The 13,622-nt window shown below is 52.1% G+C and overlaps 1 protein-coding gene across 1 annotated transcript in view; it reads right to left on the reverse strand.

Moving 5' to 3' along the window:
- Nucleotides 1-13,622, reverse strand: part of TUBGCP3 (tubulin gamma complex component 3) — a 39,197-nt gene that overhangs the window by 10,694 nt on the left and 14,881 nt on the right. Inside the window, exons 9-15 of the mRNA XM_078882782.1 lie at nt 11,821-11,889; nt 9,475-9,607; nt 7,735-7,901; nt 6,105-6,215; nt 4,201-4,327; nt 1,668-1,842; nt 4-82 (exon numbers count right to left, since the gene is read on the reverse strand). Coding sequence (XP_078738908.1) covers nt 4-82; nt 1,668-1,842; nt 4,201-4,327; nt 6,105-6,215; nt 7,735-7,901; nt 9,475-9,607; nt 11,821-11,889 — 861 coding nt within the window. The remainder of the gene's footprint in view (nt 1-3; nt 83-1,667; nt 1,843-4,200; nt 4,328-6,104; nt 6,216-7,734; nt 7,902-9,474; nt 9,608-11,820; nt 11,890-13,622) is intronic.

The raw sequence follows: 13,622 nt of genomic DNA on the forward strand, positions 1-13,622 counted from the left end.
GTTGGTGGCGCGCACCGACGTGTCCAGGATGCCCGTCAGGTTGTGCTGGTACAGCGTGTTGGCTGGGCGAGCCAGCTCCGGTCTGCGGGGGGTGGGGGAATAAGAGGAGGAAGAAGGAGGGGAGGGGGGGGTCATGAGGAGGGGGGGAGGGAGGTCATGAGGAGGGGAGGGGGGGGGAGGATGGGAGGGGGGGGGAAGAGGGAGGGGGGAGGGGGGGGAGGAGGGGAGGGGGGGGAGGAGGGGAGGGGGAGATGATGAGGAGGGAGGGGGGGGGGAGGAGGGGAGGGGAGGGGAGGGGGGGGGAGGAAGGAGGGGGGAATAAGAGGAGGAAGGAGGAGATCATGAGGAGGGGGGGAGGGAGGTCATGAGGAGGGGAGGGGGGGGGAGGAGGGGAGGGGGGGGAGGAGGGAGGGGGGAGGGGGGGGGGAGGAGGGGGGGGGGAGATGATGAGGAGGGGAAGGGGGGGGAGGAGGGGAGTGGAGGGGGGGGAGGAGGGGAGGGGGGAGGGGGGGGGGAGGGAGGGGGGGGGGGAGATGATGAGGAGGGGGGGAGGGGAGGTCATGAGCATGAGGAGGGGAGGGGGGAGGAGGGGAGGGGGAGGAGGGGAGGGGGGAGGAGGGAGGGAGGGGAGGGAGGGAGGGGGGGGGAGGAGGGGGGAGATGATGAGGGGGGGGGTACCACAAGGTATTCATTTGAGTCCGAGTCGACTGCAGTGAATTCATAAAATAATAATAAAATAAACGGTGACTCACCAGTGACTCACGGCCTACCCGTTACCCCTACCCGTACCCCTACCCGTACCTGGCCGCACCAGGGTCGCAAACGGGTACCCGGTACGGGTACGGGTAGGCCGTGAGTCACTGGTGAGTCACCGTGTCACTCATTTCCCAACGTCTTGTCTCTTCTCACAATTCAAGTTCCTAGAATCAACCCACCCGCGCCTGCAACGTGGCTTCATCCCAGAGGTAGCAATCGGGTACCCGTACCCTACCCGTACCCGGCCGGGTATCAGGTAGGGTACGGGTATCGGGTAGGGTACGGGTTATCGGGTAGGGTACGGGTATCGGGTAGGGTACAGGTATCGGGTAGGGTACGGTATCGGGTAGGGTACGGGTATCGGGTAGGGTACGGGTATCATGTAGGGTACGGGTAGCCGGGTAGGGTACGGGTATCGGGTACGGGTAGCTGGGTATCGGGTAGGGTACGGGTATCGGGTAGGGTACGGGTATCGGGTAGGGTACGGGTATCATGTAGGGTACGGGTAGCCGGGTAGGGTACGGGTATCGGGTAGGGTACGGGTATCGTGTAGGGTACGGGTAGCCGGGGTATCGGGTAGGGTACGGGTATCGGGTAGGATACGGGTATCATGTAGGGTACGGGTAGCCGGGTAGGGTACGGGTATCGGGTAGGGTACGGGTATCGTGTAGGGTACGGGTACGGGTAGCCGGGTATCGGGTAGGGTACGGGTATCGAGTATCGGGTACGGGTAGCCGGGTATCGGGTAGGGTACGGGTATCGGGTACGGGTAGCCGGGTATCGGGTAGGGTACGGGTATCGGGTAGGGTATCGGGTAGGGTACGGGTATCCGGTACGGGTAGCCGGGTATCGGGTACCCAGTTGCGACCTCTGGCGACCTCTGTGCGAGGCGAGCCGAGCGAGAGACTCACTTGAGCAGGTCCATCAGGTGGCGTATGAAATCTCCCTGCCCAAGCAGCAGGTAGCGCCTCATGGCCTGCATGTGCTCCATGAGGTGGTATCGTGAGTTGAGCGTGTCCAGAAGGTGACGGCTCGTGCGTGCGTACACCGTGTCGATCTGCAGCTGGGACCACTCCCACTCGATGTCTGCACACAAAAGACAAAGACACCCGATGTACAAACGTAGATATACGTAACTTCAACCGTGATGATGGGTACAAACGGAGCGATCGTTGGAAAGATTCCGATTTAAAGCTTTCGTGACTGCAGGGATTCATCTTCTTGGTTCTTTCGGTAAAGTCACGTAGAATGGAAATAATAAAATAATAAAAATAAAACTTCATAAAATACAATTCTCAAACATAATAAAATACAATCGTGAGAATTGTATTTTATTTCGATTTAAAGCTTTCGTGACTGCAGGGATTCATCTTCTTGGTTCTTTCGGTAAAGTCACGTAGAAGGGAAATAATCAAACATAAAAAAAATAAAACATAATAAAATACAATTCTCACGACGTTTCGGCCACAACGCAAGCAGCCGTCCTCAGGTGAAAGACTCTGTCTCCCCGACAGACCTGGTCTTCACCTGAGGACGGCTGCTTGCGTTGTGGCCGAAACGTCGTGAGAATTGTATTTTATTATGTTTTATTTTTATTATTTTATTATTTCCATTCTACGTAACTTTACCGAAAGAACCAAGAAGATGAGGTACCAGTCTATTTTACCGAGTTGTTGACATCCCCAGCGTTTAACAGCGCTGCTCTGTTTTTGGTTTTGGCAGCTAACATCGGCAGTAATTCCGAGGTGTATCAGCTGTTCCTTCCCTTTTAGCCCCGCCCACCTCCACTTCTAGCCCCGCCCAACCTCCTCTTCGAGCCCCACCCACCATCCCTTCTAGCCCCACCCACCTCCCCCTTCTAGCCCCGCCCACCTCCCCCTTCTAGCCCCACCCACCTCCCCTTCTAGCCCCGCCCACCTTCCCTTCTAGCCCCGCCCACCTCCCCTTCTAGCCCCGCCCACCTTCCCCTTCTAGCCCCGCCCACCTCCCCCTTCTAGCCCCCCACCTTCCCTTCTAGCCCCGCCCACCTCCCCCTTCTATCCCCGCCCACCTCCCCTTCTAGCCCCGCCCACCTCCCCCTTCTAGCCCCACCCACCTTCCCCTTCTAGCCCCGCCCACTCCCCCCCCCACCCTCCCAGTCCCCAACTGCCACATTTAGATAAGCTCCTCCCCCCTCCCCTGAACCAGTATATATAAGATCTTGTCTCTTGGATTTCTCTTCACTTGACACGCTAAATCTGGCTGTGACGGTCCCCTCACCTGAAGACGGAGACTTGCGTTGCCTCCGAAACGTCGCGATTTAATTTAGTTATTTTCATTTATTATTATTCTATTTTATTATTATTTTTTACCTACGTGACTTTACCCAATTACAGCCGAGTTGACCTAGGGGTGGCCCAGAACGGGTTCAGATATTCGCCGCCGCCGTTGGCCGTGAGCGGGAATCGAACTCCACCGCTCCCCAAAGACGAAGATCCCCCGCGTAGCCTCAACAGACTGTAGGGGCAAGTGCTGTTAGCGAGCACCTATGAAGGCCGGCACAGCACACGAGGGGGTGGGTGGCCAGCACCACGCCCGGCCGCCTTTGTCTCCCCAGTGGCGATGTTTACTACACACTGCACCAGGTACTCATTTGAGGCCGAGTCGACCTAGGGGAGGCCCAGGACCGGTTCAGACAATTGTCACCAGTGCTGGCCGTGAGCGAGAATCGAACCCGGGTCGCCGGGTTTGTAGCGCAGCGTAGCGCTAACCACTGCGCCACCACTCCCCACACACCCACACAGTGACACACACTCAGTGACACACACACACAGTGACACAACAACAACAACAACAACAACCGCCATTCGCCACTAAGTGGCGGTGACGTCACCACGACGCTTGTGCCAGGCCATGTGCACCTTGAGGCCACATGAAGTGTCGAACGCCCGCTGGCAGGAGGTCACGGGGCAGACCCAGATGCCACAGGTCGACTGACCGAGATGACTGGCTGATGCACCACCTGTGCCCCCTACTGTGCCAACTCGCTGTGCTTTAGCCACCCGGCGCTCCGCTCGTTGTTGTGAGCGAAGCTCCTCCGCCCTCCGTTGTTGTTGGAGGGCGACTGCCTCCAACTGCCCAGTAGCGTCCTTCACGAGCCTCCTCCACAGAGGCCGATCTTGACACCGCTGGTACCAGTCATCGTCAAGTCCGAAAGAACCAAGAAGATGAATCCCTGCAGTCACGAAAGCTTTAAATCGAAATTTAAGTCCACTCAGCTCCACGTCCTCCTGTACCACATCGCTCCATCTTTTCTCTAGCCCGTGCCGCCCCCGTTTAGCCCCCTCGATCCGCTGACAGGAGGTCACGGGGACCGACCCAGTTGACACTTCACGGCTAAACAAGCGGGGCGCCGGGGGGGGGGGGGGTGGCGGTGGTGGATCTTTGTCTTTGTGCGTTCCTCACCTCCGTCGCCAGCCGTGAGCCCGTGCCTTTGATCCTTGAGTTGCGAGCTGGGTCTGGGTCGCGTGCTCAGCGTCCGGTCCTGACACACCTGGTGCAGGAAGTTGATGGACTTCCCGATTGAAAGCACCTGCAAAGCACAGAGATCCCCCGCCACGTCGCCTTCAACGGCTGTGTGGGGCAATACTCTTTGGTGCTTTCGGTAAAGTCACGGAGGTGAAATAATAAAATAATATGAATTAAATTAAATCACGACGCTTCCAACGGAACGCAGGCGTCTGATGACGGACGCTTGTGTTGCGTTGGAAACGTCGTGATTGATACTAGTGTACTACACTACACTATACACTACACACTACACTACACTATACACTACACACTAGACACTACGCTTTACACTACACTATACACTATACACTACACTATACACTACACTATACACTACACACTAGACACTACGCTTTACACTACACTATACACTACACACTACACTACACTATACACTACACACTAGACACTACGCTTTACACTACACTATACACTATACACTACACTATACACTACACTATACACTAGACACTACGCTTTACACTACACTATACACTACGCTTTACACTACACTATATACAACACACTACACTACACTATACACTACACACTACACTACACTATACACTACGCTTTACACTACACTATACACTATACACTACACTATACACTACGCTTTACACTACACTATACACTACACACTAGACACTACGCTTTACACTACACTAGACACTACTACACTATACACTACACTATAGACTACACACTAGTGCTGTACTAGTATACTACACTATACACTACACACTACACTACACACTATTATACACTGTACACTACACTACACACTATTATACACTACACTACACACTATTATACACTACACTACACACTATTATACACTACACTACACTATACACTACACTACACACTATACACTACACTACAGTAGAGTCAGCTGATACTACAGCCCCTATAGTAGATACTACAGTAGAGTCGGTGGATAGTACTGACCCTATAGTAGATACTACAACAGAGTCACTACTGCCCCTATAGTAGATACTACAGTAGATAGTACTGCCCCTATAGTAGATACTACAGTAGATAGTACTGCCCCTATAGTAGATACTACAACAGACACTACTGCCCCTATAATAGATACTACAACAGATAGTACTGCCCCTATAGTAGATACTACAGTAGATAGTACTGCCCCTATAGTAGATACTACAGTAGATAGTACTGCCCCTATAGTAGATACGACAACAGACACTACTGCCCCTATAGTAGATACTACAAGAGACACTACTGCCCCTATAGTAAATACTACAGTAGATAGTACTTCCCCTATAGTAGATACTACAGTAGATAGTACTGCCCCTATAGTAGATACGACAACAGACACTACTGCCCCTATAGTAGATACTACAAGAGACACTACTGCCTCTATAGTAAATACTACAGTAGATAGTACTTCCCCTATAGTAGATACCAGAGGTGTGGACTCGAGTCATGTGACTTGGACTCGAGTCAGACTCGAGTCATGAATTTGATGACTTGCGACTCGACTTAGACTTGCATAACAATGACTTTGTCCCACCTATGAGATGTGGACTCGAGTCATGTGACTTGGACTCGAGTCAGACTCGAGTCATGAATTTGATGACTTGCGACTCGACTTGGACTTGCATAACAATGACTTTGTCCCACCTCTGGTAGATACTACAACAGAGTCACTACTGCCCCTATAGTAGATACTACAAGAGACACTACTGCCCCTATAGTAAATACTATAGTAGATAGTACTTCCCCTATAGTAGATACCACAACAGAGTGCGATGTTTGGGGTCTACTGCGCTCACCTTCCGTGCCTGCTCGCTGGAGATGAAGGAGGGGATCATGGACTTGCGCAGCGAGTACTTGTCGTGCCACAGGCGCTCCGCTTTCACCCCCGGGTCGGCCGCCACGAAGAACTGGGGGGGGTGGGGGGTCGGGGGTCAGGGGGGGAGGGGGCAGGGGGGGCGGCGGGGGAGGGGGGCGGGGCGTCACACCACAACACAACACGGCGTGTCAACACGTAACGTAACGTCACAACACAGCACGGCAGGGCGTGTCAACACGTAACGTCACAACACGACACAGCAGGGCGTGTCAACACGTAACGTCACAACACGACACAGCAGGGCGTGTCAACACGTAACGTCACAACACGACACAGCAGGGCGTGTCAACACGTAACGTCACAACACACCACAGCAGGGCGTGTCAACACGTAACGTCACAACACGACACAGCAGGGCGTGTCCACACGTAACGTCATCATAACACAGCACGGCAGGGCGTGTCAACACGTAACGTCACAACACACCACAGCAGGGCGTGTCAACACGTAACGTCACAACACGACACAGCAGGGCGTGTCATCACGTAACGTCATCATAACACAGCACGGCAGGGCGTGTCAACACGTAACATCACAACACACCACAGCAGGGCGTGTCAACACGTAACGTGATGTCACAACACAACACGGCAGGGCGTGTCAACACGTGACGTCACACCACAGCACGGCGTGTCAACACGTAACGTAACGTCACAACACAGCACGGCAGGGCGTGTCAACACGTAACGTCACACCACAGCACGGCGTGTCAACACGTAACGTAACGTCACAACACAGCGCGGCAGGGCGTGTCAACACGTAACGTCACAACACACCACGGCAGGACGTGTCAACACGTGACGTCACACCACAGCACGGCAGGGCATTTCAACACGTGACGTCACAACACAGCACGGCGTGTCAACACGTAACGTGACGTCACAACACACCATGGCAGGGCGTGTCAACACGTGACGTCACAACACACCATGGCAGGGCGTGTCAACACGTAACGTAACGTCACAACACAGCACGGCAGGGCGTGTCAACACGTAACGTCACACCACAGCACGGCCACCACAACGATCCGGACACGGCGCTGTGCGGCACACCACGGGGTGGTACAACACCGCCACGCCGCCACGCGTCAAAGCGCGTGTCCCTGTGTGACGTCGTGTCCCTCTCAGTCGTCCTCCATGTCTCCCCGTGTCTACTCGTGTCTCCCCCCGTGTGTCCCCCGTCCCCGTGTGTCCCCCCGTGTGTTCCCCCGTGCATCTCCCCGTGTGTCTCACCCCGTGTCTCACCCAGCGTCTCACCCCGTGTCTCACCCCTTGTCTCACCCCGTGTCTCACCCCGCGTCTCACCCCTTGTCTCACCCCGTGTGCCTCCCCGTGTCTCCTCATCCCCCGTGTGTCTCCCTCCGTGTGTCTCCCACCGCGTCTCCCCCAGTGTCTCACCCCGTGTCTCACCCAGTGTCTCACCCAGTGTCTCACCCAGTGTCTCACCCCGTGTCTCACCCCGTGTCTCACCCCTTGTCTCACCCCGTGTGCCTCCCCGTGTCTCCCCATCCCCCGTGTGTCTCCCCCAGCGTCTCCCCCCGTGTCTCCCACCTCGTGGAACGTGTCCTCGAGCTCCCCGTCGTAGATCCAGCGAGACAGCATCGTGTGCAGTGGCAGAGACACGAGACCCAGCAGGTGACGCGCCAGCGAGCGGACGCACGGAGAGCCGGAGCGCGTGTACGCGTGCACGCGCGAGGCCAGCTCCCCTCCCTTGCGGCCTGGAACACCAGCGGCAACGTCAATATCATCATCAGCGGCATCATCAATATCATCATCAGCAGCAGCAGCAACATCGTCGTCGTCATCATCACACAACGGGGAGCTGTCTCCCCTCGCTTCTGGCTTGTACATCATCAACATCTTCTTGGTTCTTTCGGTAAAGTCACATAGAAGGGAAGTAATAAAATAATAAAAATAAAACATAATAAAATTATTCTCACGACGTTTCGGCCACAACGCAAGCAGCCGTCCTCAGGTGAAGAGCAGGTCTGTCGAGGCGACAGCGTCTGAATGAAACAGCACCAGGCTTGAAGCATGTATATATTTCACCTGAGGACGGCTACTTGCGTTGTGGCCGAAACGTCGTGAGAATTGTATTTTATTATGTTTTATTTTTATTATTTTATTATTTCCCTTCTACGTGACTTTACCGAAAGAACCAAGAAGATGAATCCCTGCAGTCACGAAAGCTTTAAATCGAAATCATCAACATCATCAACATAATCAACAGCATCATCGTCATCATCGATATCATCATCAGCAACATCGTCGTCATCGTCATCATCATCATCATCACACAACGGGGAGTTGTCTCCCCTCGCTTCTGGCTTGTACATCATCAACATCATCAACATAATCAACAGCATCGTCATCAGCGGCATCATCATCAGTGGCATCATCAGCAGCAGCAACATCGTCGTCGTCGTCATCATCATCACACAACGGTGAGCTGTCTCCCCACGCTTCTGGCTTGTACATCATCAACATCATCAACATAATCAACAGCATCATCGTCATCAGCGGCATCATCATCAGCGGCATCATCAGCAGCAGCAACATCGTCGTCGTCGTCATCATCATCACACAACGGGGAGCTGTCTCCCCTCGCTTCTGGCTTGTACATCATCAACATCATCAACATAATCAACAGCATCATCGTCATCAGCGGCATCATCATCAGCGGCATCATTGATATCATCATCAGCAACATCGTCGTCATCGTCATCATCATCATCATCACACAACGGGGAGCTGTCTCCCCTCGCTTCTGGCTTGTACATCATCAACATCATCAACAGCATCATCGTCGTCATCAATATCATCATTAACAACATCATCAACATACGCGCATTCCTCAATGTACGTGTCCCCGTGTAAGCGTGTTCCTGCATTCGAAGCACGCCACAAGCGTGTGGGTAGCGTGTGGGTAGCGTGTTCCAGAGGTCGCAACCGGGTACCCGATACCCGTACCCTACCCAATACCCGTACCCTACCCGATACCTGGCTACCCGTACCCGGCCGGGTACGGGTACCCGTTTGCGACCCTGGTGCGGCCGGGTACGGGTAGGCCGTGAGTCACTGGTAAGTCACCGTTTGTCACTCATTTCCCAACGTCTTGTCTCTTCTCACAATTCAAGTTCCTAGAATCAACCCACCCGCGCCTGCAACATGGCTTCATCCCAGAGGTCGCAATCGGGTACGGGTAGGGTACCCGTTTGCGACCCTGGTGCGGCCGGGTACAGGTACGGGTAAGGAATCAGAACCCGTTAGCGACCTCCGGAGTGTCCTCACCGTGACAGCGATCTACGAGTGCGGCGAGCGAGTGGAGACGCTGCCTGGGCTCCGACGTCCACACGAGGAGACGGCGCAGGGTGAGGGAACCCTCGGGGCCGACGTTCACACCCAGGTCCTCCTCCACGTTCAGCTGCGGCAGTCGACATCAACATCAAGATCACCTTCATCAAGATCGATATCAACATCAAGATCACTGTCATCAAGATCACGGTCATCAACATCAAGATCACCGTCATCAAGATCACGGTCATCAACATCACGATCATCAAGATCACCGTCATCAAGATCACGGTCATCAACATCGATATCAACATCAAGATCACCGTCATCAAGATCACGGTCATCAAGATCGATATCAACATCAAGATCACTGTCATCAAGATCACGGTCATCGTCATCAAGATCACGGTCATCAACATCACGATCATCAAGATCACCGTCATCAAGATCACCGTCATCAAGATCGATATCAACATCAAGATCACTGTCATCAAGATCACGGTCATCAACATCAAGATCACCGTCATCAAGATCACGGTCATTAACATCACGATCATCAAGATCACCGTCATCAAGATCGATATCAACATCAACATCAAGATCGCGATCATCAAGATCACTGTCATCAACATCACCGTCATCAACATCACCATCATCAACATCACCATCATCAAGATCACTGTCATCAACATCGATATCACCATCATCAACATCACGATCATCAAGATCACTGTCATCAACATCAAGATCACCGTCATCATCAATATCACCATCATCAAGATCACCGTCATCAACATCAATATCACCATCAACATCAAGATCACCGTTATCAAGATCACGGTCATCAACATCAATATCTCCATCAACATCACGATCATCAAGATCACTGTCATCAACATCGATATCAACATCAACATCGATATCAACATCAATGACACCATCATCAATATCGTTATCGCGATCATCAACATCACTCATCAACATTGCTATCACCATTCAATATCACCATCATCAATATCACTGTCATCAACATCGATATCACCATCATCACCATCAACATCACCACCATCAACATCATCACCATCAACATCACCAACATCAACATCATCACCACCAACATCACCACCATCAACATCACCGTCATCACCATCGATATCACCACCATCAACATGCATGTACGCACGTTCAACTTCTTTCGCACCGTACGTAGCCAGCCACGCTACTCGCCGGTGGCGAGCGGCCGCTTTGTCAACAAGCCGAGGTCACTCGGCACCTGACCTGCCACTTGCCACTCGCCCGTTCGTAGCGGGGGGGGGGGGGGCGGGTGCGACGGGCAGAGGTCGCAACCGGGTACCCGATACTTGTACCCTACCCGATACCCGGCTACCTGTACCCGACCGGGTACGGGTAGCCGATTGCGACCCTGGTGCGGCCGGGTACGGGTAGGCCGTGAGTCACTGGTGAGTCACCGTTTGTCACTCATTTCCCAACGTCTTGTCTCTTCTCACAATTCAAGTTCCTAGAATCAACCCACCCGCGCCTGCAACATGGCTTCATCCCAGAGGTCGCAATCGGGTACCCGATACCCGTACCCTACCCGTACCCTACGGCCGGTTACGGGTAGGGTACGGGTGCGGCCGGGTACGGGTACCCGTTTGCGACCCTGGTGCGGCCGGGTACGGGTACGGGTAAGGAATCAAAACCCGTTTGCGACCTCTGACGCGGACCAACATCGGGGTACAGGCTCAAGTTGATTCAAAACCGGGGTGGGGAACGTCCGGGCCGCGGGCCTCACACGGACCTGTTCCAGCCATTGCGTTAGGGGCGAGTTGATCAAATGTCCGACCAATTATGAGGGGACTAATTTTTAAATCCTTTATATTAAGTTCACTTGCTTGCTTGCGCGCTTACGACCGTGCAAATCTTTCGGTCGTTTTTTAACCCACTTCACCGTGATCCAATCGAGCTGACATTTTGCACACAGACTCGTTGTGCGTGACAATTTATTTTCGTGAAAATTTTTTTCCATAACTTTACACTTTTTAGGAAAAAAAAATGTATATTTAATTACCAATTGCTTAATGGTGGCAGGCAATCATCTGACCCATAGGTGGCAGCCATCTCAAGCCAGAGGACGAGAGGACTCTAGCCGCCACGCATATAAAGGATTTAGAGTGAAAACTTTGTTTTTACGGGTTAATTTTTTAAAGTCGATAATTTTGTACGGCCCCGCGAATTATGTTGTGAACATCCGAATGTCCCTTGCCAGGAAAAAACTTCCCCACCCCTGATTTAAAGTGACAACCCGGGTGCGATGTTGCGTGCGCGGTGTGTTTCTGTCACCTGGGAGTGGAGTACAGAGATGAGCCGATAGAATTCTTTCAGCTCTTGATGAAGAGCAGCGCAGAAGCTCTGTGAACACGGAAACACACGGTTACACCTACGGAGGCTGGCTCGCACCCCGCGAGAGGGTGGGCGTGATCAGCACCACGCTCCCCGGTGGAGTAATGTTTTAGGCCCAGCTGGTTGCAGGATACAAAAATCTGCGATGATGTTTGGACCATTGGCCAACATTTCTGCTGTTGTGTGAATGCTTCCTCTAAGGGCTGAACACGTGGACAATTTGTTATCGATGCTTTGGGGCCGTCCCTAAATGACGTCATGCACCCGGGGGGGGGGGGGGGGGGTCAGACATTTGTGACGATGTGTGACGAGGGGGGGCGGGGGTTTGAGAAATGTGACGTCACATCAAAATGAGCAACTTTAAATAAATATAGACAACACGTTCTACTTAAATTCTTGGTTCTTTCGGTAAAGTCACGTAGAAGTGAAATAATAAAATAATAAATAAAAATATGAAGCAATACAAAAATAAAACAATAAAAATTTTCACAACTTGTGAGAATTCACTATTTGTGAGAATTTTTATTGTTTTATTTCTTATTTTATTATTTCCCTTCTACGTGACTTTACCGAAAGAACCAAGAAGATGAATCCCTGCAGTCACGAAAGAAGCTTTAAATCAAAACGTTCTACTTAATTGAATAGACTTTTAATTAATGTTTTCTCCCACAACATCAGAGTGCAGCGCCACATTAAATACGCACTACAACGATAATAGTTTAAAGCGATTTGTAGCATGTTTTATTTTCAAAATAGAAATATGGTTTTGGGGGGGGGGGGGGCAGAGCTTTGTGATGTCATATTCGAGGGGGGGGGGTGTCTGAATTTTTGTGACGCCGTGTGACGAGGGAGGTGGGGGGGGTAAAAAATCGTCCAAAATCGCGTGACGTCATTTATGGATGGCCCCTTAGCTCCGGTGGTATAACCCACGCGATTAGCCCTGACAAAACGACTTCATTCTAGATTTGAAGCTTTCGTGACTGCAAGGATTCATATTATTGGGTTTTTTCGGTAAAGTCAGGCAGATAAAAAAAATTAAAATTCATAAAAGTAAAATTTAAAAAATTTAAAAATATAAAAATTTTACAAAACGACTGTTTAGAACCTTTTCTCTGCCAAGGGGCATTCGGATATTTGCAACATCATTCGCGGGGCCGTACAAAATGATCAACTTAAAAATTAGCCCCGTTATATTTGCTCGAACATTTCATTAACTCGCCCCCTAATGCGACGGGCTGGAAAACTGCTTTTCTTTGGCGAGGCATGTGAAGTTAGCCGGTATTGCTGCTACTCCCAACTGCTTTGCCAGGTTTGCTCCGAGATTAATCGAATTTCAAGTCCCGCCTGCAGTTGCCTTGGCAGGGCCAGACCCAAATGATTTTGTGGGTCTCGTACGGCCGGACGTTCCCTACACCAGAGGTCGCAACCGGGTACCCTCCGATACCCATACCCTACCCGATACCCGGCTACCCGTACCCGGCCGGGTACGGGTACCCGTTTGCGACCTTGGTGCGGCCGGGTACGGGTAAGGCATCAAAACCCGTTTGCGACCTCTGCCCCACACCCTGCCCCAGTGTAAATGTTTACACATCGCACCAGCTACTCATGTTAAGGCTGAGCTGACCTATGTATGTATATACAGAGATCTTATTTCACAGCGCACGTAGTCAACCATGCTAATCGGGGAGGCCCAAAGACTGGTTCAGATATTCGCCGATGTTGGCTGCCCCGAACTCACTCAC

Source organism: Lampetra fluviatilis, chromosome 67, assembly GCF_964198595.1.
Source record: "Lampetra fluviatilis chromosome 67, kcLamFluv1.1, whole genome shotgun sequence".
Taxonomy (NCBI): Eukaryota; Metazoa; Chordata; class Hyperoartia; order Petromyzontiformes; family Petromyzontidae; genus Lampetra; species Lampetra fluviatilis.